Consider the following 22,708-nt stretch of genomic DNA (forward strand, 5'->3'; position numbering starts at 1 on the left):
TAAACTTTCACATCAAATGGTTTTAAGCATATTTAATTTGTGGCTGAAACTGCTGTAAACAACCATAAATAGGCTACACAAATTACCTGACATATTAAATATACTAAAAATGTTCTAAAAATCTATTAATTGTTTCACACGAATGTGCCTTTGCAAGTTGCAAGGAAAATCCCAATAATTACTATAAATATTCCATCATATTCAAATGTCACTTCTGTTGGAAATCTTTTGGGAAATCATATCTGAATTTTATTTTATTTTTGCCTTTCTTAAAAAATTTTTAAAAAAGCAACATTAATAGAAGAATTTTTTTTTTTTAATATTTATTTCAATTTAAGCTTTATGTAAATCCATTATTGCAAATAAAAGGTATGTTACTTTTAGAAAGATATTCAGGTCAGCCTTTCTTTTAAACCGGAAATGCAGTAAGATAAGAATCAGAAAACATTGGTGAATCTGAGGATTATATCTCTTGTCATCTGTCATATTCTGGCGAAATGTGAACATTAAAACAAAATGTCCTTGATAGCATACGTGATCATGGGTGTAACTTAACTATTGTTGGATCAGATACAAGGAAAAAACTACTGAGAAATTCCAGATAAATATTTCATTTGAAAGAGAAGGGTTTGTTGAAATAACATTGTAATGCATTTTTGTGTCTGGTGTATGTGACTTTTATTGTTTTTGTTGAAACCCAATCAACATCAACCGATGATTTGAAAAAAAGATACTGGGAAATATGATTAGGAGCTGAGTGACGGACAGGAATATCTGGTCTTGTGACAACCTCAATTAAGGTCAACAAGGCCATGTGTTTGGAGAGTTTTGCTGCTCTTCTTCCTCGTGACTCTGAATAAAGGGCACATTTGTCCTGTGTGTGCAGGACATATTGAAACTATCTACATATGCTAAACTAAACGTATACCTCACTTCATTTTGGAAGGAAATATTTAACTTTTTACTAAAACTAAATTACAGCTGAAGGTACTGGGTAGATTAAACTTTAAACTTTGTTGCTCTGTTTCCATTTGCCACAGTCATATGAGAACTCTGCTTGTTTGCATGCAAATAGTAAGCCTGTGTGTACATGATCACAATTCCATCTCCTGCTGCAATCAGTGACCCAAGAAAAGGCCAAATCAAGGACCTGACCCACTTCACAGGTCCTCCAATATGTGTAAATAGCTGTGTGGCCATCCCCAAATAGCCCACAATGATGGGGGGCTATTCTTAGAACAAGTTACTATTTTCTCTCCTCTTTTTCTTCCCCTCAACCCTGTCATAAGGACAGCTGAAGCACATTCTGGCAGAACAAAGAGGAACCAAGGTGGTACAAAGGGAAAGAAAAGAGTGGATCAACCTGATGGAAAAAACACAAAACTGTGAGAATATAAACTTGACCTTTTTTTTCTCCCACAAAGAGTAGCGACAGATACATATACAAACCATTCACTTTATTTTGCTTGAATAGCTCAAGTATTTACAAAAGGCTAAATACATGTTGAACACCTGCAATTACATTAATTTGACTCTATAATTTGAACTTGTATTCATCTGCTACTGTTCTATTTTGTAAGTCAGTATATTTATTTTAATACTTTTTATTTGTATTTATTCATTTGTATTACATATTTGTTGATATATTGGTTGTATTCCTTGGACTAGATTGGTGCTGTTCATTGTCATCAGTGTTTTTCTGTTTTTAGAAACAAATGTCTGCAATTAGCATACTGTACAGTATTAAGTCTTAAAGTGTAATCTTATTCTACAAAGAATAAAGCCTTCTACCAATCATAGAGGATTGGCTCACTGTTGCGGGTTACTTCGCCCATCCAGGTTGCCAAATAGTCTTCCTCCCTCCCCTACCTCCATGAGACTTGTCTTCCTGTTGACCAATCACAGGCTGACACAGACAGACTGCTGGTGAAAAGCAGCACTACGGAGGCTGCACACTTTGAAAAAGCCAGTTACATATGACACGTTCTTGGAGAGCGCACTTGGACGCACATACTCCATCACGCAGCTGTCATGGAACTTGTTTATTTGTAGCTTAGCTGTATTTTTCTTCTTGTCAACACCTGTAATGCAGATTTGCATGACTTAAGGCAAGTTTTGTTAAAAATAAAATCTTTAATCCTAAATAGCTTTTTTTGCTGTGTTTTCATCACATCTGCCAACATGTGCCTACTGACAGCTGCCCTGCTGCTTGCTTTACTTGGTGAGTATAGTTTTTCCAAACTTTGACCTTTGCAATTGCCTCACAGACCTCATGAATGATTTATGTTTCCAACAGTTGTATGTTTATTACAGGGGGTTTATAACTAGTGGCATGAAGGGAAAGAGTGTGCAGGTTTTCTGCCAACAGATGGTCATTCACTGCTCTGTGTTTTTGCTCTGGTATATGTTGTTTGTGGATGCTGTTCCACAGCTAACAATGAAACTTTGAGAATCTCAGTTACCTGCTGACCAAAGATTAAACTTAATGCTTAACCTGTTGTTGATGTAGAGTATAAGGGTAACATATCAGTGAAAGGCCAATACCTCATATCAGATAGGAGTCAAATGGTTTGATTTGCACTCCACTGAATACCTACATTATATTGTCCTTTTAATTTATTGTAGTATAATTCAAAGGGTAATCCAAATAGGGATAATGACAATCATTTTAGACCTAGACTGTATAGTCAAATTGTGAAAGTAGCATTTCCGCTATTAAGCCGAATTTCAAAGGGCATACAGGCAGAAGAAATAAAGAAATGAAAGTGGCTGCTAGATATAACAATGAACTGAGAATGGAAACTAACATTTGCATGCTGACAATATTTCCACTATTTGGTGGCTATCAAGTCAACACCAAGGCAACATGATTTAAGTAATTTTATGATTTTACAGGAACATGTTTCAAACAGTAAACTAATACTGTAGTATCTTGCCTGATAACATAATTGTTCAATTTTAGCCAATCATGCAAAGTTTGCATGCTCAGTAGACCTGCATCATATCCCATTTAATAAATAAAAGGGGAAGATTTTTTAGGAATAGTACATTATGTAATTCTAATTGTCTGAAAACCCTTTGGTGTGCCGCCGTGTAAAACAATGACATTGAAGAAAATAGACCTCAATGCTTAAAAACAAGTAAACAGGTTTTAATTTTGCCTTGATTCAGGAATACATGCATTCATACCTTTTCACAATGTGGGTCCATTGCTGACGCTCTCTGACGTCGTATATTTATTTCAGGGTTCAAAGGTAATTACTTATTTTCTCATTTAGGTATCAGGATATTTGTGTCTTGAAACATGTCTGAAGGGATTTTTCGGAAATGTTGAAAGTCTTCATCGATGATGAGAATCATTCCCAGGCTTTAACTAAAACATTTTAGAAGTCCAATGTACTACATGCACTATAGGACCAATATTTAAACATTGATAACAAAATTCCAAAACGTAGATTTAGGGTTTTGTAGGATCATCTAATATCTGTTTTGTTCATTGATGGTAGTTGTGCATTAACAAGTGTTGGAACCCAAAATACTATCATCTCCCCCAATTGTTCATCCATTCATTTTAACTTTCAGTATTTTTAATTCAAGGCAGACGACTTTTTGCTGCTCTTTTCAATGAAATAAAAATAACTATAACTATCTTAAACTGTACTGTAACTTGTATTATTGTATTTTCTACCAGCCTTTCTTTTTTTTTTTAGCTTGTTTTATTGGGATTATCTTGGCTTTTTAATTACTTTTTTAAATGTCAATTAATAATCTGTTGCTGTTGCACTTTATCTGAATCATTTGACTGTTTCTTACATTTTTGTAAAGTACTTCGAATTGCCTTGTGTTGAAATGTGCTCTATCAATAAACGTGCCTTGCCTTTTCAGATTCCTTTTCCTGTGATCACTTTCTGGCGCCTGTGAACATGGGAGGAGTCACGGGGCTGGTGCACTTTGACTCCACCTCCCAGATGGCCACTGTCAACGTGTCTGGCACTGGATCCTGTGGTTCACTTAACTTTTCCCTCAGCCAGTTCCCCGTCATGTATGGCCATTATGCTCAGCCCTGTTCTGAAGCAAATATCGGCTCTAGCGTTTTCACCTTCACAACAGATCCTTCCTCAGACCCCACAATCAACGTGTCCCTCCTCTTCGAACAAATGTCAAACCTGGATGACTTCTCGCTGACTTTTCAGACATGCAACGGCACTAAAGTGTGTACTGTTTTAAGTCAAAGTCAAACAGACGCGACTTATCAGGCCAGGTTCACAGGAACAATCGCTGGTAATGTTTACATGCGCGTTAACAAAGGAGTGGCCAACCCCAGGGTGCTTGCAGACCTAGTTACCACCGGTCAAGTCAATGCCTCTCAAACCAACGTAACTCTCTATGGATCAACCAGCACTGCCACAAGCTGTAAAGCTCTTCTTGGAAGCTTAGATCCCTTAGTTTTGATCATGATGGGTGTCATTAAAGTCGGAACCCCTTTAACACCTGAGAAATCCCGTCTGGACGTGACCAGCTTCAACATCAGCAATCGCTTTCTTCTCATCCGCATGGGGTCAATTTACATGTGTGCTCAGATTTATATTGTGCTGGAGAAACAAGTGAGCGCTGTAATGAACATGAGAGGCATCAAGGGATATTTTATGTTCCGTCAGGCTTCCCCTTTTGATGTGACGGAGTTGAGGGTGAACCTGACCAACTTGCAGAGCAGAGTCGGCCCTTTCCACGTTCACCATTTTCCTCTTCCGTCAGTCAGGACGCCTTCATCAAGCCGGTGTTCAAATGCTGCTGTGGGTGGCCACTGGAATCCATTCGGTGTCAACAAAAATGACCCAACATACCCCAACGGGCCAGGTTCAACTCACGACATGTATGAAATTGGTGATCTCAGCGCCAAGCATTTGTCCCTTGAAGGTAGAAACGAGGTGGACATGATGTTCACAGACTTCAGCCTCCCTCTGTTTGGAGAAAACAGCATTATAGGTCGCTCGGTTGTGATTCACCAACCAGATGGTGCCAGGTATGTTTGTTCCAGCATCGGCTACCCCGGTGAAGTTATCGTAGCCAGAGCCATATTTCAGAGCCCTGTGGTTGGTGAGATCTGGTTCGCCCAGCTGGCAAACAACCCTCTGTCTGACGTTTCCATCTTCATAGATCTGTCATATGGAAATCCCTCAACAACACCAACCAAAAACCACAACTGGCATGTTCACATGTACCCCATCAGCTCAGAGAGAGATGACGATAGTAGACGCTGCAGCACAACAGGAGGACACTGGAACCCCTTCAACTCTAATGTAGGAGAGAGCAGCTATGGCCTCCACTGTGGCCCTTCCAGGCCCCTGTCCTGCGAGGTGGGAGACCTCTCCAGCAAATACAGCACCCTTAACCTCGGTACCAAAGTGGGCGCAGTGGAAGCAAAACACTTTTTCACTGATGTCACTTCCTGGTTGTCCGAGACAGGCATTATTGGTCGCTCTGTGGTCATCCATCAAGAAGAAAAAGGCGGCCCAAGGATTGCCTGTGCCAATGTTACAAAGGTGCGAGTCCCCAAAGCTAGTTTAGGAAGTTGGTTTGGCTCCCAGATCCCCGGCGGACAGGTCCGATTCTCCCAGGCTGTCCCACAAGGCCCAACGACTGTAAATGTCACCCTGATTAACCTGCAGTCTGTGGCTGGGGGCTACCATGTTCACATACTGCCCGTCAAACCTGGCAGTGCCTCACCCTGCTCCGAAGCAAACATCCTGGGTCACTACAACCCGTTAGCCTGGAACATATCAAACAGCCCCCCACCTGGAACTGGCACAGTGGACCAATATGAGCTTGGGGACTTTCGCGGGAAATTTGGGACTCTACATGGCCTCAACGAGGTTCAGGCTGTGTACAATGACCCTGACCTGCCATTAACTGGTCCCTACAGCATAGACGGAAGGTCACTCTTGATTCACTACTCGAACGGATCAAGGTAAGAACCTGTATGCATTTCATGTGCTTGTGCTTTTTAGAGAGAAAGAAATCAACAGAAGATTAATATGTAAGAGAAAAGCAAATGCGAAAATAATTCACATAGGAGGATTAGAGCAGGTTCCTGTATCTGAAGAAGAGGCCACTGTAACTACTGTAGCCACTGACTCATTTCCTTCCATGTGTATTTAGATACAAATACAGCAAACAGAAAACAGGAACAATTCTAGCAGCTGCAAAATTGCAGTAGTCATCTGTGGTTTTGTGGCTCTACCACCCTGAGTGGCCCTCTGGCACAGTGTCAGACTTGGACAGTCTATTGAGGCCAATTACAGGTGTAGGATGTCATAGACATTGAGTCATATCCTCCTCATGTTTTGTATTATAAAACATAATCCCCCTTATTCATTGAGATTGACTCAACAAAACATTGCTTAGCAGAACATTCTCAAAGTACACAGCAAGATTTGGATGTTGTTTCTCATATTGTGTTATACTTTGCATGTGTTTGTTTTCTGGACAGAATGCGGTGTGCTGACATCTCAGCTGACAGAGATACAGATGGACAATGGATCATTGCTAAGGCTGTTTTCAGTGGTTCAGTGGATGGGACAGTCAAACTCGTAAGAACCAACAACATCCTTTTGCAAGACAAATTATTTTTTACTAAATGCCAAATACTGTCATATGAAGTTTAATTTACAAAAAGTAATCAGCCTATCCATCTTTTCTTTGTCAAATACACACTAAGTATAAATACATTTCCTATACTATAAATACTAAGTACACTTTATTTTATCTCTCAGTTATACAAACATCACATTTTGAAATGTCGTTTCTTTTAATGAACACATTCTTCTTTCTTATCAAAGGCTATCTCTTACATTACCCACAATGCAACATGACTGACAGTTCGGCTAATGATCTTTGAGTGGCAAGTTTAAGTAGACATTAGGTGAGATAACACAGCCTGACCAAACTGACAGCTTTATACAACTTTCTCAAATTTGCAATTGTACTCACCAAGACCCCAAAACCAACTTTGAAGTAGAGTTCCCGTTTGTGAAAGACAGCCTTTCATGTCTTTTCAGAGATGGCATTCATGTGTGGGTTGCTCCAACCACAGTTATTTAAGTAATCTGTACAATAGTTGCCTGATTATTTGTTGCCCAAGTTCAGGTTGCTAAATTTAGCCAAAGTGCAAAATGTCAAAACATATTTGATACACGTGGGAAAAAACAAGGTTGTTACATTAAAAATAAAAAAAGAATAAAATAAATCACCTTGCATAATTAGGATAAGAAACACTGTATTTATTTTTAACGGTACATTTTGAAGATTCAAATATTTTAATGTCATATGCACATAAGCTACAGTGTAGAAATGGCAATGAAAATCTTATGACCCAAGCTCCTCCACTGATGCAACATAGTTAAATAATCAAATTTAAAAATACAAATAAAACATAGTGCAAGAAGTCTATATACATGTAAATATAATATTATATATACAAGAACAGAATCTAAAATTAAATATTGTTCAGTAAGATTAATTTAATTATTGTTTATTGCGGTGATAACTATTTAGATAAATAAGTGTATTGCAAGAAGACAAACAGATTAAATGTACATTGTGATAAGGATGGTGAAAGTCTTTCCTCAATTAATAAAGTTAATATTCTTAAAAAAAAAAAAATAATAATCAACCAGCCCATCTCCATAAAATAACTTGCGATTTGTCTAAATACACATTCTAAGATTCAGAATCCATTGTTATTCCTCTGATAGCCACAGAGCACATGCAAGGCTTTTCTCTGTAACTCATTAAGAGCCAAGCTGCCACAAAAACATGACGGAGTATTTTCTGCTTCCCTGGACAGACCGTGAATTCATTATGCACGTGGTTGCAACAAGGGGACATGGGAAGAAGAGATTATTAGCTTAGCATAGAACTACAGACAGAAATGCAATGGGTTGTGAAACATACAGACGCCCTGAACAAGGAAGCTCCCCAAGAAAACAGCTGTCTCTGTCAGCGGCCCTCCAGAGGCCCCATGCTGAGTGCTGCACTATGTCTAAGAGCTTTTGTCTCCAAAATGCTTTATTATAAGGGATACTCTGGGGAATAAACATTGTCATCTGCAAGATGTACTCAGGCAGATAACAGGGAGTCTCAATAATGAATTCCTACTTGTGTCGGCCCTTATATTTCAGTAAAACAAGCACCTGAACTATTTGCTATGATAGTATGACCGTGCACAATTCAGTCTCTCTAATTGTCTGTTAATATTGGACATTTCGATTTTCCCGTCTCTCAGCGCCAGCAGGTGTTTCCTGATGGGAGTAGCAGTGATATAAAGCTGGAGGTGAACCTTCAGTCATCGAAAATACCAAATGTGAGTACAGAGGCACGAATCTTCACTTGGACATTAAGGGGGCACACTGTACATCTAAAAGGCCTGTGCATTAGTGACAATGAAGTTTGATACATTTTGAAATGCAGAAATTAAAGGTATTCATTATTTTCCAGTAAGTACATTTCCTTGTATTGAAAGCACCAGGATTAGAAAGATATCTCAATAATAAATATATGTCTGAATCATGTGACAATTAATGTTATTGTATGTTTTTCACTGTATTTATGGGATATATCGACAGTACGGTAAAGAAACAATAGGAACACACACTCACTTGTTGCATTTGACCCCCCTTCCTTGCAGACGAATGTGGTCGACCTGTTCATCTCAAGCAACCGAGCCAGCAACACCAGGCGGTGTCAAAGTACGGGAGACTCGTTCAATCCATTCAACATGACATCCAAGGTGAGGTCAGCCCCTATCATTTTCAAACTTTATGAAGTGATCGATTGAAGAGCTGTAAGCTGATATGTTGGTATTTAAAGTTTCTTGTGGGTTTCTTTCTCTAACAATAAAACATGAACATTGTGCTCTTGTGGTTAACATGTAATTCACTTCCCATTTTCTATTCCCCCTTCAGAGCTCCAGCTGTTCCCTTTTGAACCCTCTGAGCTGTGTGGTGGGAGAGGTGTCAGCGAGACAAGGCCAGGTCAGCCTGAGTGAGGGACAGCTGTTCACTGACAGCATCATCAAGCTCTCTGGAGACGACACAGGTGCCAATGTGATGCAGTTTTACCCCCAAGAGTGTATTTAGCAGGAGCTAGAATTGAAGATTTCCAAAAAACGTTGTTGTTAAAGTTCATGTTTAACTGTGTTTGCAGTGGTCTACAGATCTGTAGTGCTGAAGGACGGAAACAGTATCATGGCATGTGCAGACATCCTCCCAGAATCCCCTTCAGCAGAGCAGATCTTTCCCACAGTGACTCAATTCAGCAGGTGAGTGAAATAAAAACTGCCCTGATGGTTATCAACCTTTCTCGTTGAATTGTATCTTTAATCTCTTGGCAAGCGTGCCGGAGAGAACAAACAGGGTTGGGTGATCAGGGAACAAATTCTACACAAGTGTTGTAAATACCTGCTGAGCAATTTAAACAAGAGCAGTTCTCACAGTACATGGAGTAAGATAATTTTAATTTCTTCTCATTTACATCTTATTTTATTCACTTTTGCAGTGTATACCTTTAGGTGAAGAACAATATTATTAAGTACAGAACAAGTACCATTTTCTTGCCTACTTTGGACGATAACTGTTCTATGCATACAGAATAAAATGGTCTTCAGTGCACCATATATATCCGTAATTGGTGAATTTCTAATAGGCCTATGACAGAACGTAAAACATCATTAATTGGGAGTTCAAATATACAGCACACACATGAATAGTGAAACAGAAAAAGATAGAAAGATCGTTTTTTGAGCGTTTTGAGTCTCAGTTTTGTTAATCTATTTAGTATGGTGGCCCTGAAGTGCAAGACACCGCAGCATTTCACAAAACACTACAGCATTTCACAAAACGCCACAGCATTTCACAAAACGCCACAGCATTTCACAAAACGCCGCATTTCTTTAAAAGCGAGGCTGATCAAATATGATATAAGGACATTATGCATCTGAAATAAACAACATGTATAAAATGCACTGGAAATGGTTTATTAGCTAGTATCTATTGTTTATTATCCGATTTATTTTTTACTACAAACTCGATATCTAATTCATTTTTGCCTAGATATGACTTCCGTAGCAGGGTGGCAGATGTCCTGCAGTTGGAGACAGCGAGAGTCACCATCCTGCCCGGTTCTTCAGCTTCTTCTAACCCATCTTCAGCTGAAGGAAAGTGCAGCCAAGTCAACTACATGGTGTCCGGTAAGGCAGAAACCCTTCCACTTTATACACAACAGTATGTCTCATTTTACAAGATAAGAGAATTATTAGCTTTCACAAAAAACAGAAACATGAGTAAAGGTGATTTGAGGAAGCGAGTGAAGGAATATTTGATACTCTTCCTCGTTTTTACACGAAAAATCTATTCAAAATCAATACTCAATTCTTTAGCCATTGACCATGCGATTCAAATACTTAACAGACACCACTAGCTTTAATAAGTTAGTTTGGTGGACTCTAATATGATCCAATACACTTCTGCAACAATAATATTTAAGTAGTAGGTTACAAAACTTTGGTGAAGTGATGACTATTGCCTCATCTCACCTCTCCAAGAAATGTCCTGTGATGGGGTTAGGGCATTTTAATGAGCAGACTTATTGATGCTGACTGTTGTTGTCCAAATAAACCATGCAGGAGACATTAATGCTTAAAAGAAATTCATTTTTTTAAGTAACGAGTTTTGTCACATGACATTAGGTCCTTAATCTTTTAACCCACACCCTGATCTTATACTAGACATTATACTGTAATAAGACAGATGAAGAAACTGAAGCAATGGGCTTCTGGCCAAGCAGCAAAATGTGTCGAGTAGGTATCAGATCGCTTCCAAAGACATAACATGAGATCAAAAAGATTGTTTTTCTAGAAGACGATGATGAAATAGAATATGACTCATTTCCATGAAACTTGGCACCTCATTCTTTTTTGTTCTCAAAATGCCATTATAATTATTGAATCAATAAACAAAACTCAAAAGAGGACTTGGGAAAATGACAAACAAAATAGCATAGGAGCTGATTTAGCAAAGAAGGTTTGGCACCTTTGAGCCAGGACTGCATTCACAAACACACAAAGCTCCTTGTGTGTTTGGTATAATCTCAATATTTCAGACTGTGTGCAGCATGTAAGCCTGTAAACACTGCTTCAGACTTGTAGGACCAATGTGGGGCAAGCTGTGTGCCCAGGCTGTGGTCATCAGGACAATGAACAATTACGGGCATTGAAAAATCTTCAGAAAACCTGAAAGATTGCTCAGTAACCTGACGCTGGAGTTGAGTGTCTGTGTGTCTCATTTTTGTCCCTTCCTCTGTCTCAGGGGGGAACAGAGAAGAGTCTGTACGGGGGTTTCACACAGTATAGCACAGGACACGCATTTATGCCCTCACAAGTCTCCCACCAGGTGAAGAGTTTACTATTGTGGAGTTCAAAACAGCAGAGAGATGCACAACGGAGCGTTTTCAGACAGCATGCAGATGAGAATGTGTGAAAAAGATCATGTTTTTTTGCTTGGTAGGATAACAAATAAATTAAATGAACGGCACTTTATCCCTGTCTGAAGCAAAAAAGTATGTGCAAAACGATCAAACCTTCTTAAAAACTGTAATTTGTTATTTCTGAAACATTCGAAATGCACTGCAGCATTTTAGATCTATTATTATCTGACTTAGTGAAGGAAAAGCAAGTCCATAACTGCCTCACACTAACGTAATTATATTGTCTGTGTGTAATTAAGCATTGCCATGTTGTCTCTAATTTAAGGAGATGTCAGCGCAGAACTTCTGAAATCTGTCAAAACCAGCGAGAAGATGGGCATGTTCAAAGAGTCTGACTCATGCACAAGTAAGTAAGCTCCATACTGTAATTATAGCTATAAATAGACTTTAGGCACACAATGAACTCACAGTGTGAATTCGTTTTTTATTTAAGGGAGACCTACATTTAGAAGTCCTGTGTTGAACTTCACACAATGAAACTTGCCCTAGTTTTAAGAAATGTTATGTTTAAATATTTGCACATTTGCAATCCTTTCTGAAAAAATTAACATTGTATAAATCAGTTTCAAGATACCTCCTTTATTTTGTTGACATATTACATATAATTATTACATTTTATATTGGGAATTTCGGATATTCCTGAACCACAAAGGAATATTGAATGTTATCTTTAAAACTATGCAAATCAGGCACGACCTAATGTTATCTTTTGGTTTATTTAGGAAAGATCTACAAAAGCAAATAGACAAAGCTAGTAGCATAAATACCTACGTAAATGGATAACCTGAATGTTTTCTTTCTTCTTTTTTTTGGAACTTTTATTGTCATTACATAGTACAGTTACTAGTAACAAAATGGTTTCTCTGCATTTGACCCATCCTAGTGTTAGGAGCAGTGGGCTGCCATTATTATGTACGGAAATAACACATTTGTCTCAAGATATCAATATCACCTCAAACAAATATTGATTTAATTATTTGATACGTAGATTAGGCTCTGAGTAATCTGCTCCTTCCACTGAGTTCCACTCCTTTGAAGATTATTATAACCGCAACGATAAATGAATACATATGAACTTGTTCGCACCTCTGATTTGATGCCCTCAGGGAGTGCAGGTCCGCTGTCGATGCCAGGAAGTTTTCTCCTGGGCTTGATGTTGGCTGCCACCTTCCTGATGCCCTCTACAGTCTATTAAAAGCTCAAAGAAATTGCCACAACATGTATCATCAGCACGCCACATGGATCCACATATTGTAAAACTGTGAATATGTTTATGAAATGTAGCCCACCAAATGGTACTATGGCATCTGCTTTATTAACAAGCAAATAATACCTACTTCTTACTTTTTGTAGCAATAATTTAAGGCAACTTCCCCAACTGTTCAGTGTAGCCCTGAAACATAATTGTGTACGCAACAAATAGCTCTCAATCTTTATTCACTGTTGATCGGGGGAGGTAATGCGGTACATTTTCAGATATCCAGACTTTTTTCTTCTTCAATTATGCATTATCCATATATTCATGTCAACATATTTTGTATATATTTGGAAAATTGTAAATAAAATGCAATAATGTTTCTATGAGTTGTTTTTCTTTGTTTATTTAGACCCATCAACCTAGGACATGAATACATGTATGAGCACACTAAGCATAACCAGGGCATGCAAATCTATCTATTGAAAACGTATTATTTCTTAACATTTGCAACTGAGGGGAATGTGGGGTACTTAAAACCTCAAATTAATTTAAAAAAAATACAAAAAGACATAACAGAGGTCTTTAAACTTACCAAAGAGTAGCATATTAGCCTTAAACCAACATTGACAACACTGAAATGGTCATTAGATAAGTCAATTAAATAACAAAACTGTTCAGAATCACCTTTATCTGCCAAATACACAACATCTACACTGTATATATTATGTATGATTTGAATTGACAAATTGAGTTATCATAATAACAGACATGAAGCTCTGTTAATGCAGGGAATAGCATAGGCAATATCGTTGTATTTAGCTTGGGTAATAGACACAATAATTATATATGCTACAAGTAGGCTACCAAGAGACAACAAGGATAGAAACAAGGAAGTAAAGTAAAAAAACTCATATTTAATGGTGTTATTTGATGTAATAAAATGTATATCTTACTCCTTTTGTTCGTTTTGCGGATCTTCCAGTAGTGTTGCGTTTCTATACTCAAGTGCAGTGTTTAAGTCTCCCTGCAAAGTGGCAGTAGCTATATGAATAATAATTGTATTGATAATCATAGATTATGGGTTATTTTATTGTTCAGTGTATGTTTTTTTCTGAGTCGAGTCTGGATCCCGCTGCCTCTACTGGAAGGAGCTGCAGTCACGTGACCACAAACGTCAACAAAGAAATGGCAGCCTCCTGTTTTGTATATTAACACAAGGTTCAGGCTGGTACAGAAGCGCATCGTTTGTTAGCCCAATAATCACAGTTCTAGGAGGAAACCACCGGGTGTGTATTCAGCATTTCACTGGCGGCATGAGGGGGGGACGTAAACGTTAGCTAGCGGTGGTTAGGGGGAGAAAACGTGGCACCGCGGGATGTTGACTGTGGTTCACCACGCCTGTGTCTGTAACGTCCATTATCAAAGTGGGGAAAAAAGCCTTCACTCAGAGCTGTCAAACTGTGACATTATGTGAAATATATCTGAAATCAGCTCACAACTTTACAGATAGACTATTGTCTTGTTGCCACTACTAAAGCACACAGCTACTCGCTAAATGAACGAGTTACTGTGTGTTTTGGATGGCCTGTTGATAACAGTGATGTGTGGATACAAAATATCGTCATAGCTTGCCGTTTATTATCAGAATATTATGAGATGTTACACTGTATTCAAGCTAGTTAGCTAGCATATTAGTGAACATAAATGCTACTTCTTCTTATGCCTACTTGTAAACAACAATCGCATGCGTGTTAAGCCAATAGGAGAGCTCTTCGATGAATAATACTGCAAGGTGATTGGTCGGCACGCGGAAGTTCTTTCAAAGCAATTATGTCACTATACAGTTATTGTGAATGCTGATAAATTCGACACTGCACAATATCTTCCGGACTTTGTCACATTTTAAATAGTTAATACACCTACCGTCACCACCCAATGGGTCTATTCTTTTAATATTTAACTAATGTGACAGTTGCTGAATCATCATGTTACAGCAGGTTAAAGATCCAGGTGTGGACTGTGACTTTGAGCTCCAAGTTAATAGTCAGGTAGACACTGTCCTGCTCCTGGCACCTAAAATCAACATTACTTCCCAAAAGTCAGGTAATCTATGGGTAATTGGGGTGGGTTTGAATAACAATAGATCAAGGCACATATCTGTTCTTTTTTTTATAAAGGTAGTTGTGGGAAATTACTGTGTTTCAAGTTTGTATTCACATCATAACTGCATAGGTGTTTTTTTCTGCACTCAATCCCAGCAGCTTTAATGTTAAGCTAGGACATTTACCTTAGTGTAAGGGCGTTTTGTTACATGGTTTTATGTCTTAAATAAGTGTGTAATTTTCTTTCTTCGTTTAGACTCAGCCATGTCTCCAAAGATCACAGGAGAGCTGCTCAGGCAACTTCGGCAGGCGATGAGAAATTCTAAATACTTCTCTGAGCCCATACAGGCCTACATCGTCCCTTCTGGAGATGCACACCAGGTAAGTGAGATCACACAATTCTTTAAATTATAATTCATCTTAATTTAATCATGCGGTTTTATTGAGGTAGATTAAAAAAACACATCACATGAACACATCAGCAAAGAAGACACAACTTCAACCACAAGAATCATGAAACAGATAATAAGTAAACTTGTTTGAATGCAGTTTGTAGTTCTGCCACCATTAGGTTAATAGTTCCTGGATTGTGTACTGTAGTAACATTGCATTGGAGAAGGGATGTAAGTTAGTTTAGAAGCTTCAACAGTAGAGCTTTAGGATAAATAATATGCGATGGCTATTTCTTCTTCACTGACACATAAACATACACTGACTGCTTTAAAACATCAATAAAGTCACCCCCAAAGATAAACTCAGACACACATGCACCAGCTCAAAGCCGAGCTGCTGCAGCTCCTGTCTCATTGTGTGTGTTGTGATTCCCTTTTAATCGTCTTTTCTAACCTTGAAAATTAATTGTAGCCCTTTACCCACTGCTCCTCCCTTTTGCCCTCTATGCACACGACACGATGTGAGAAGAGCAGCCAAGGTGCCATTAAAAATGTCTGACATGCCCCTTCACACTGATTGTAAATGAAGCTGATCTCTCTCTCTCTCTCTCTCTGTCTCCTTCTCTCTCTTTGCCCCCATGTCTTTCAGAGTGAATACATTGCACCGAGTGACTGCAGACGTGAATTTATCTGCGGATTTAATGGCTCTGCAGGTATGGTTTGCTTCATCCAGTTCAAATCCTAGCTAATTTCTTGTTTTAGGATAGGATAAATAAACTTGCATCCAACCGTCCAGGTCCCAGTGCATCGTCTCATGTTCAACATAGTTAGTACAGTAAATTATCTTTCAGATTTTTATGATATAAGGTGTACTTTTAGGGATGTGACCTACTTTGGAACAAATCCCTCTGAGAAAACAGCACAGTTTGTAAAGAAAGAAGGAGTGTTCACTCAATCTTTGTTCGCTGCTGTTTATTCTGCTTTTAAAAACTGACCGAAACCAGCTTCTTACTGTACTGACACATCAAACAAGAAACAGAGTACTAGACTGGTCATGTGTCACTATAATAGTATCAGATCAAAGGGCAAACGTTTTAACTGCAGGCAACCTAATAAAACTGAGTGTTGCCTTAATTCAAATTACAGATTTTTTTAGATTTACATTTTTTGTAAACATTTGGATAAAGTAAACCAAAACAAAAGCCTCTGTGATTGGTAAGACTAATTGTGCGTTGCTTGTTGTGTCGTGTAGGTACAGCCATCGTCACAGAGCAACACGCTGCAATGTGGACTGATGGGAGATATTTCCTCCAGGCCAGTCAGCAGATGGACAACAACTGGAGCCTCATGAAGATGGGTAAGAATTAAAAAAAACAGGATCATCCTAAGTGCAAAGGCTTTTTTTAAACATACATGTATCTTAATAGCGACTGTAAACACTGGAATGAATCTGGCACATTTGATGTTGCTGTCTTTGAGTGTGATCATGTTGTTTAAAAACAATCATATTTAGGGCTGAAGGAGACACCCTCTCAGGAGGACTGGCTGATCAGCATCCTGCCAGAGAACTCCAAAGTGGGAGTAGATCCGTGGATCATCGCTGCTGGTACGTCTCATGTTCCTCTCAGTGCACTGGATCAACTTAAGGTGTGTGTGTGTGTGTGTGTGTGTGTGTGTGTGTGTGTGTGTGTGTGTGTGTGTGTGTGTGTGTGTGTGTGTGTGTGTGTGTGTGTGTGTGTGTGTGTGTGTGGCTGNTTTTATTTTGAAATTCTTCATCAGATTGTCCTGATTTTCTCTGATTGACTAGATGGGGTCTCCTGCTATCACCCTGAAGTGAAATAAGTATTTGATTGATTTCGAATAACTCTTTGATTATGGACGGTTTCCATTAAATAAATAATAATCAAAATATAGATGGACAATAGATCTAATTTGAGATTTTAAACAGCATACATTTTCTGTGCTTCAGAAAGTAATGTTATTTTAGGAGTGTTGTGAGATGGTGTCAACATCAATTGAAATTAGTCACCCAGTGGAAATGTCAGATATGTCTTCATAACTGTATACTTACATTTTGCATTCACTCAGTCAGTTATAATGTGGTAGTTATACGTAGTTTGTTTTAAATTATTATTGATCACATTGTATAGTACATATTTCTTAATTTAAGCTCCAGTATATATGAATGTGTTTGGTGTGTTTTTTAGGTATATTTGTTATTGACCGAGTAAACGCTTTTATTTTGAAGGCAGTTTTTAAAGGCCTCTATCTATTTGTGCACTGCAATTCAATGTGCGGGCTTGCTTGACTGTGTTTTCCGAAGTGGGGACTGGTTTGACCCGTTTGACCACAGTCTGTTTACCCAGTGTTTCCTGACATGAAACATTTTATTTCAACTTGCTACTGTATGTGTTTTTAACGTATATTAAAAAACGGGGACATTTCCGGGGACAGTTTCAATCGGGGACAGGCCAATACAAACGGGGACCAATACAAACGGGGACTGTCCCCGGAAAACGGGGACGTCTGGTCACCCTAGCCTAAAGACAAGTAGTAGAGGTACACAGGTAGCTTACTACTGTGTAGAACGTAGCCTTTAGCTAAACCCAGCCTTTGATTTAAGCTAGGCTACATGTACTGGATATGCATGAAACGTATCTTCTCATTCCAAAAACCTGCATGCATATTTTAGTTTCTGGATTTCTTGCTAGGAGCCATTTAAAAAAAAGATATATAATCCCATGGGAATCTTATTAAACTACTATTCTTCACTTCACAATTCAAATCTTGAATGATCACCCAAACAAACTGTTATAACTCAACATTATACTGAGCAGGATGATTCACCCCCCACTCCTAGTGCTTAGTTTCAGCCCTTCTCCATGCTCTGTTGGCTGGTTACCAAGAGCCTGCAGTATGAAGTTATCCAGGCCTAATGTACACTTGCCAGTAGTAAATACAGTTTGGAAATGAGCCTTGGAGGCTGTGTGTGGGAACTGCATGCTGGACCAAAAGCAAGCACTTACTATGAGTTTCCAACATCTCCGGACAGATTCTATGTCTGGCGAATAGTAACTGGATGGTCGTCCTCAGGAGATTGTTGGAAGGGACTGGATGTTCACACAAAGGAAATACAGAATCTAAACCTGACAGCAGATTTGTCTAAACTAGCTTTTTTTGTGTGAATGCATTTCTGCATGTGTCACTTAGGGGAAGGAAAGGTCAGCTAATGTTTGGCAAGGAGGAATACTGTGTAAATCTGTGGAAAGAGTCCAATGTTTCTCCTAATGGAAATGTGTTGCTCTGCTGTAGCGCGTTTGTATGTGTTGGCTACCATAGCAACACTATACTTTCTTTTTTAGATCTTAGGGAAAATATTTTGGGCTGAGAACTCTGAAACATTGCATTTTGTGAAAAATCTGTTCTCAAAAAGTTCAAAGGGGTGCATCCCCTACAAAATATATGAAACATATGGTTCAAACTCTGAAGAATACAGCCTTCTTAATTCATGATAGGCCTACTATTGTTAAAATGCAAAAAAAAACAGGAGTGAAAGTTCTGAAAGAGCCAGAGGGACGCTAAATTACAATGTGTTCATACAATGTCTTACAAGAATGTCAGAGTTGTTTGGATGTGAATTTATTCAAATATTATTGTGTCCCTCATCACCTCATGCCATTGACTTCACTTTGGCCACATTAAACAAAACAGAAAAAGTTCCCATGAACACGGACCACCTACTGTCTCTCTGCTACCACACAGTGGTAAAAGAATGATTGCAAACAGCGCTTCACTCCTCAAAAAACAACATTACAATATAAATATCCCGTCAGTTTACCAGACTGAGGTTAGAGGTGATAAGGTGACTGATGAAGACAATTGTTGGGTGGTTTTGGTCAGTTGCTCAATTTATGTATGTAACTGGGTGTTTGATGCAAGTGGAAAGGTTGCATACAAAATAAATGAGTCAACAAATAGAAAAGCCAGAGAAAGCTTTATTTAATTTCAGGAAGTTTTGAGAACAATTTAGTTTGTTCTTGTCAAGGGACAACGTTGCACACTTTTCAAGAATCAACATAATGGAACATGGCGATATTCTTGCATATTTTCTTTTGCATTTGTTTCCTAAATTTATCATTTTTTTTCTTGCGTGTTTGACACTGTAATCATGGAGAATATCTATATTTTTTACTCGTATATTTCAACTTTGATTTCAGAATTGAATATTCCTTATTATTCAAGTTGTTTTTAAATGCACACACACGGTGGAATAATTATTCAGATGCTTTACTTGGGGGACGTGGAACGTCACCTCTCTGGGGGGGAAGGAGTCAGAGCTTGTGCGGGAGGTGGAGCGTTACCAGTTGGATCTGGTTGGGCTCACCTCTATGCACAGCGTCGGCTCTGGAACCTTACTTCTGGATAGGGGTTGGACTCTATTCTTCTCCGGAGTTGCTCAAGGTGTGAGGCGCCGGGCGCCTCCATCAGTTGACCTCAACTGATGGAGTGTTAGGGCGTTGGAAGGAGCACTTTGAGGAACTCCTGAACCCGACAACTCCGCCCTCTATGTTAGAGGCAGAGCTGGAGTATGACGGGGGATCGACACCAATCTCCCGGGGGGAGGTCACTGAGGTCGTCAAACAACTTCACAGTGGCAAAGCCCCGGGGGTGGATGAGATCCGCCCAGAAATGCTGAAGGCTCTGGGTGTTGAGGGACTGTCATGGTTGACACGTCTCATCAACGTTGCGTGGAAGTCGGAAACAGTACCGAAGGAGTGGCAGACCGGGGTGTTGGTTCCCCTTTTTAAAAAGGGGGATCAGAGGGTGTGTGCCAATTACAGAGGCATCACACTACTCAGCCTCCCCGGGAAAGTTTACTCTAAGGTACTCGAAAGGAGGGTCAGGCCGATTGTCGAACCCCAGATTGAGGAGGAACAATGCGGATTCCGTCCTGGTCGTGGAACGACGGATCAGCTTTTTACTCTCGCAAGGATCCTGGAGGGGGCCTGGGAGTACGCTTATCCAGTCTACAAGTGTTTTGTAGACTTGGAGAAGGCGTATGACCGGGTTCCCAGGGAGTCACTGTGGGAGGTGCTGCGGGAGTATGGGGTGAGGGGGTCTCTACTCAGGGCCATCCAATCTCTGTACTCCCAAAGCGAGAGCTGTGTCCGGGTCCTCGGCAGTAAGTCGGACCCATTTCAGGTGAGGGTTGGCCTCCGCCAGGGCTGCGCTTTGTCACCAATCCGTTTGCTAATATACATGGATCGGATTTTGAGGCCTGTTAGTCGTGGGGGGCGGTCTGGCAGTAGGGGTTTCACAACTACCAATATTACATAGTCCGACTAGGTTTTTTCCAAAGATAGTAGTCGACTAGTCGACTAGTCGTTACGCTCATAATAAAGACACACAAAGAGAGGCGTTTACAACTGTATTTTCTATTGGAACTCATACAGTAACATTAAACACTGCATTTTCAATTTGTGCTTACATTGCGCTGAGTAAATAACAAAGCACTGGACCACCAAAATCGACAGCAAAAAATCTTGTTTACATAAATGGCCACGTAAATCCAGTGCGCAACAGCGCATTGCGCAACACTTTATTCGCTGTCCTCCACGATAACGGTCCACCTTTCATATTTTTTTGGTTGAACACAACGCATCGACATGTGGAGGAAGGAGGCCTTGACCGCTTCGGGGCTGGACAGTGTTGCCTGCCAGGAAAAGAAAACCCTCTCACTCGGGGTGCTTGGCTGGAATAGCAGTAGCTCTCGAAAGCGGGGGAAGCGGATCTCTTTCCTCTTTTCCTCCTCCTCCGTTGTTGTGTTTTTGGTGGTGAGAGCCATCCGCCCTCCCCCGCTTTCGAGGAGCTACCTGGCTTATTCCAGCCCAAGCCCACCCCGAGTGGAGAGGTTTTTTCCTCTGGCAGGCCAACACTGTCACCGAAAAGCGCGCTCAAGCCTCCATTCTCCTCACATGCTCAGTGCGTTGGTTGTTTCAAACCAAAAATATGGAAGGCTGGACGTTATCGTGGAGCGGACAGCAATAAAGTGTTGCGCAATGCGCTGGTTGGCACTGCGAGTTTACGTGGCATTTTACGTAACAAGGAGTTTTTTGCCTGTCGATTTTTGGTGAGTCCAGTGTTTGTTATTACTCAGACCATGTAACACAAATTTAAAGCGGAGTGTTTAATGCCTTACTGTCATGAGGTTGCCAATAGAAATACAGTTTGTAAACCTCTCTTTGCTGTGTGTCTGTTATTATGAGCGTAACGACTAGTCGACTAGTCGACTACTATTTGAAAAAAACTAGTCGACTGAGTAATATTGGGCTAGTTGTGAAACCGGACTACTGCCAGCACCCCCGCCCACTTACTACGCCTCAAAATCCGGATCCATTGTATATTGACAAACAGGATTGTGACAAAGCGCAAGCCCTGGCCGCGAGTCCACCCTCACCTGAAGATGGCGCTCGACTTACTGCCCCGAGCGTGCCCGGGACACAGCTCATTGCTTTGGGAGTACAGCAGATTGGCATGCGCCCCTGAGTAGAGACCCCGGTCACCCATACTCCCGGACAGCACCATCCACAGCTGACTCCTGGGAACCCGCTTTCATACGCCCTCTCTCCAAGGCTATTCTACAAACATTGTAGACTGGATAAGCGTACTCCCAGGCCCCCTCCAGGATCTTTTTTGGTTTTACCCGAAGGAGTAAAAGCCGCTGGATTCCGTCGTTCCGCACGACCCACTCAGACGGAATCCGCCATTGGTTCCTCACTCAATTCTGGGGTGGCGACAATGGCCTGAACCCTCCTTTCGGCTACCTTAGAGTAAACTTTCCCGGGGGAGGCTGAAGTAGTGTGAGTGCCTCTGTTAATTGGCACACACCCTCTGATCCCCCCTTTTTAAAAAGGCGGAACCAACCACCCCGGGTCTGCCACATCCTTCGGGTACTGTTTCCGACCTTCCACGCAACGGTTTTGATGAGACGTGTCAACATGACGTCCCTCACAACCCAGAGCCTTCGCCATTTCTGGGCGGATCTGATCCACCCCCGGCTTTGCCACTGTGAGTTGTTTGACGACCTTCAGTGACCTCCCCCGGTGGAGATTAGGTGTTGATCCCCCGCGTCATACTTCCAGCTTCTTGGCTCTAAACGATAGAGGCGGAGAGTTGTCGGGTTTCAGGGAGTCCTCAAATGCTCCTGTCCAACGCCCCCTAACACCTCCATCAGATTGGAGGGTCCAACTTGATGGAGGCGCCCGGCTGGCCTCCACACCTTGAGCAACTCGGAGGAGAATAGAGGATTCCAACCCATCAGAAGTAAGGTTCCAGGAGCCGACGCTGTGGCATTAGAGGGTGAGCCAACCAGATCCAACTTGGTAACGCTCCACCTGCCGCACAAAGGCTCTGACTCCTTCCCCCCCAGAGAGTGACGTTCCACGTCACCCCAGTAAGCATCTGAAATTAATTAT

At 40.4% G+C, this 22,708-nt stretch overlaps 2 protein-coding genes across 2 annotated transcripts in view; both read left to right on the forward strand.

Moving 5' to 3' along the window:
* The first annotated feature begins 1,955 nt into the window (after positions 1 to 1,955).
* cusr (Copper-only SOD repeat protein) lies at positions 1,956 to 13,119 on the forward strand. Its single transcript, XM_010782408.1, has 10 exons — positions 1,956 to 2,221; positions 3,886 to 5,968; positions 6,491 to 6,590; positions 8,285 to 8,362; positions 8,687 to 8,788; positions 8,964 to 9,096; positions 9,205 to 9,319; positions 10,110 to 10,246; positions 11,807 to 11,887; positions 12,648 to 13,119. Exons 1-10 carry the CDS (start codon positions 2,182 to 2,184, stop codon positions 12,734 to 12,736), a joined length of 2,958 nt encoding a protein of 985 aa, XP_010780710.1. The 5' UTR covers positions 1,956 to 2,181; the 3' UTR covers positions 12,737 to 13,119.
* A 777-nt stretch (positions 13,120 to 13,896) lies between these two features.
* xpnpep1 (X-prolyl aminopeptidase (aminopeptidase P) 1, soluble) overlaps positions 13,897 to 22,708 on the forward strand; it is an 18,630-nt gene continuing 9,818 nt past the window's right edge. Inside the window, exons 1-5 of the mRNA XM_010782717.1 lie at positions 13,897 to 14,025; positions 15,098 to 15,222; positions 15,883 to 15,946; positions 16,486 to 16,590; positions 16,747 to 16,880. Of these exons, the coding sequence (XP_010781019.1) occupies positions 15,106 to 15,222; positions 15,883 to 15,946; positions 16,486 to 16,590; positions 16,747 to 16,880 (420 nt within the window). The 5' untranslated portion in view covers positions 13,897 to 14,025; positions 15,098 to 15,105. The remainder of the gene's footprint in view (positions 14,026 to 15,097; positions 15,223 to 15,882; positions 15,947 to 16,485; positions 16,591 to 16,746; positions 16,881 to 22,708) is intronic.

Source organism: Notothenia coriiceps, unplaced genomic scaffold, assembly GCF_000735185.1.
Source record: "Notothenia coriiceps isolate Sejong01 unplaced genomic scaffold, NC01 NC01_scaffold00024667, whole genome shotgun sequence".
In the NCBI taxonomy this organism is placed as follows: domain Eukaryota; kingdom Metazoa; phylum Chordata; class Actinopteri; order Perciformes; family Nototheniidae; genus Notothenia; species Notothenia coriiceps.

What these genes read in the sequence shown, in the direction of transcription:
- cusr (XM_010782408.1), top strand. Translation starts at nt 2,182, where the DNA reads ATGTGCCTACTGACAGCTGCCCTGCTGCTTGCTTTACTTG. An exon ending in CCTGCTGCTTGCTTTACTTG is followed by an intron (nt 2,222 to 3,885) that starts GTGAGTATAGTT and finishes TTGCCTTTTCAG; the next exon opens with ATTCCTTTTCCTGTGATCAC. An exon ending in AGTCATCGAAAATACCAAAT is followed by an intron (nt 8,363 to 8,686) that starts GTGAGTACAGAG and finishes CCTTCCTTGCAG; the next exon opens with ACGAATGTGGTCGACCTGTT.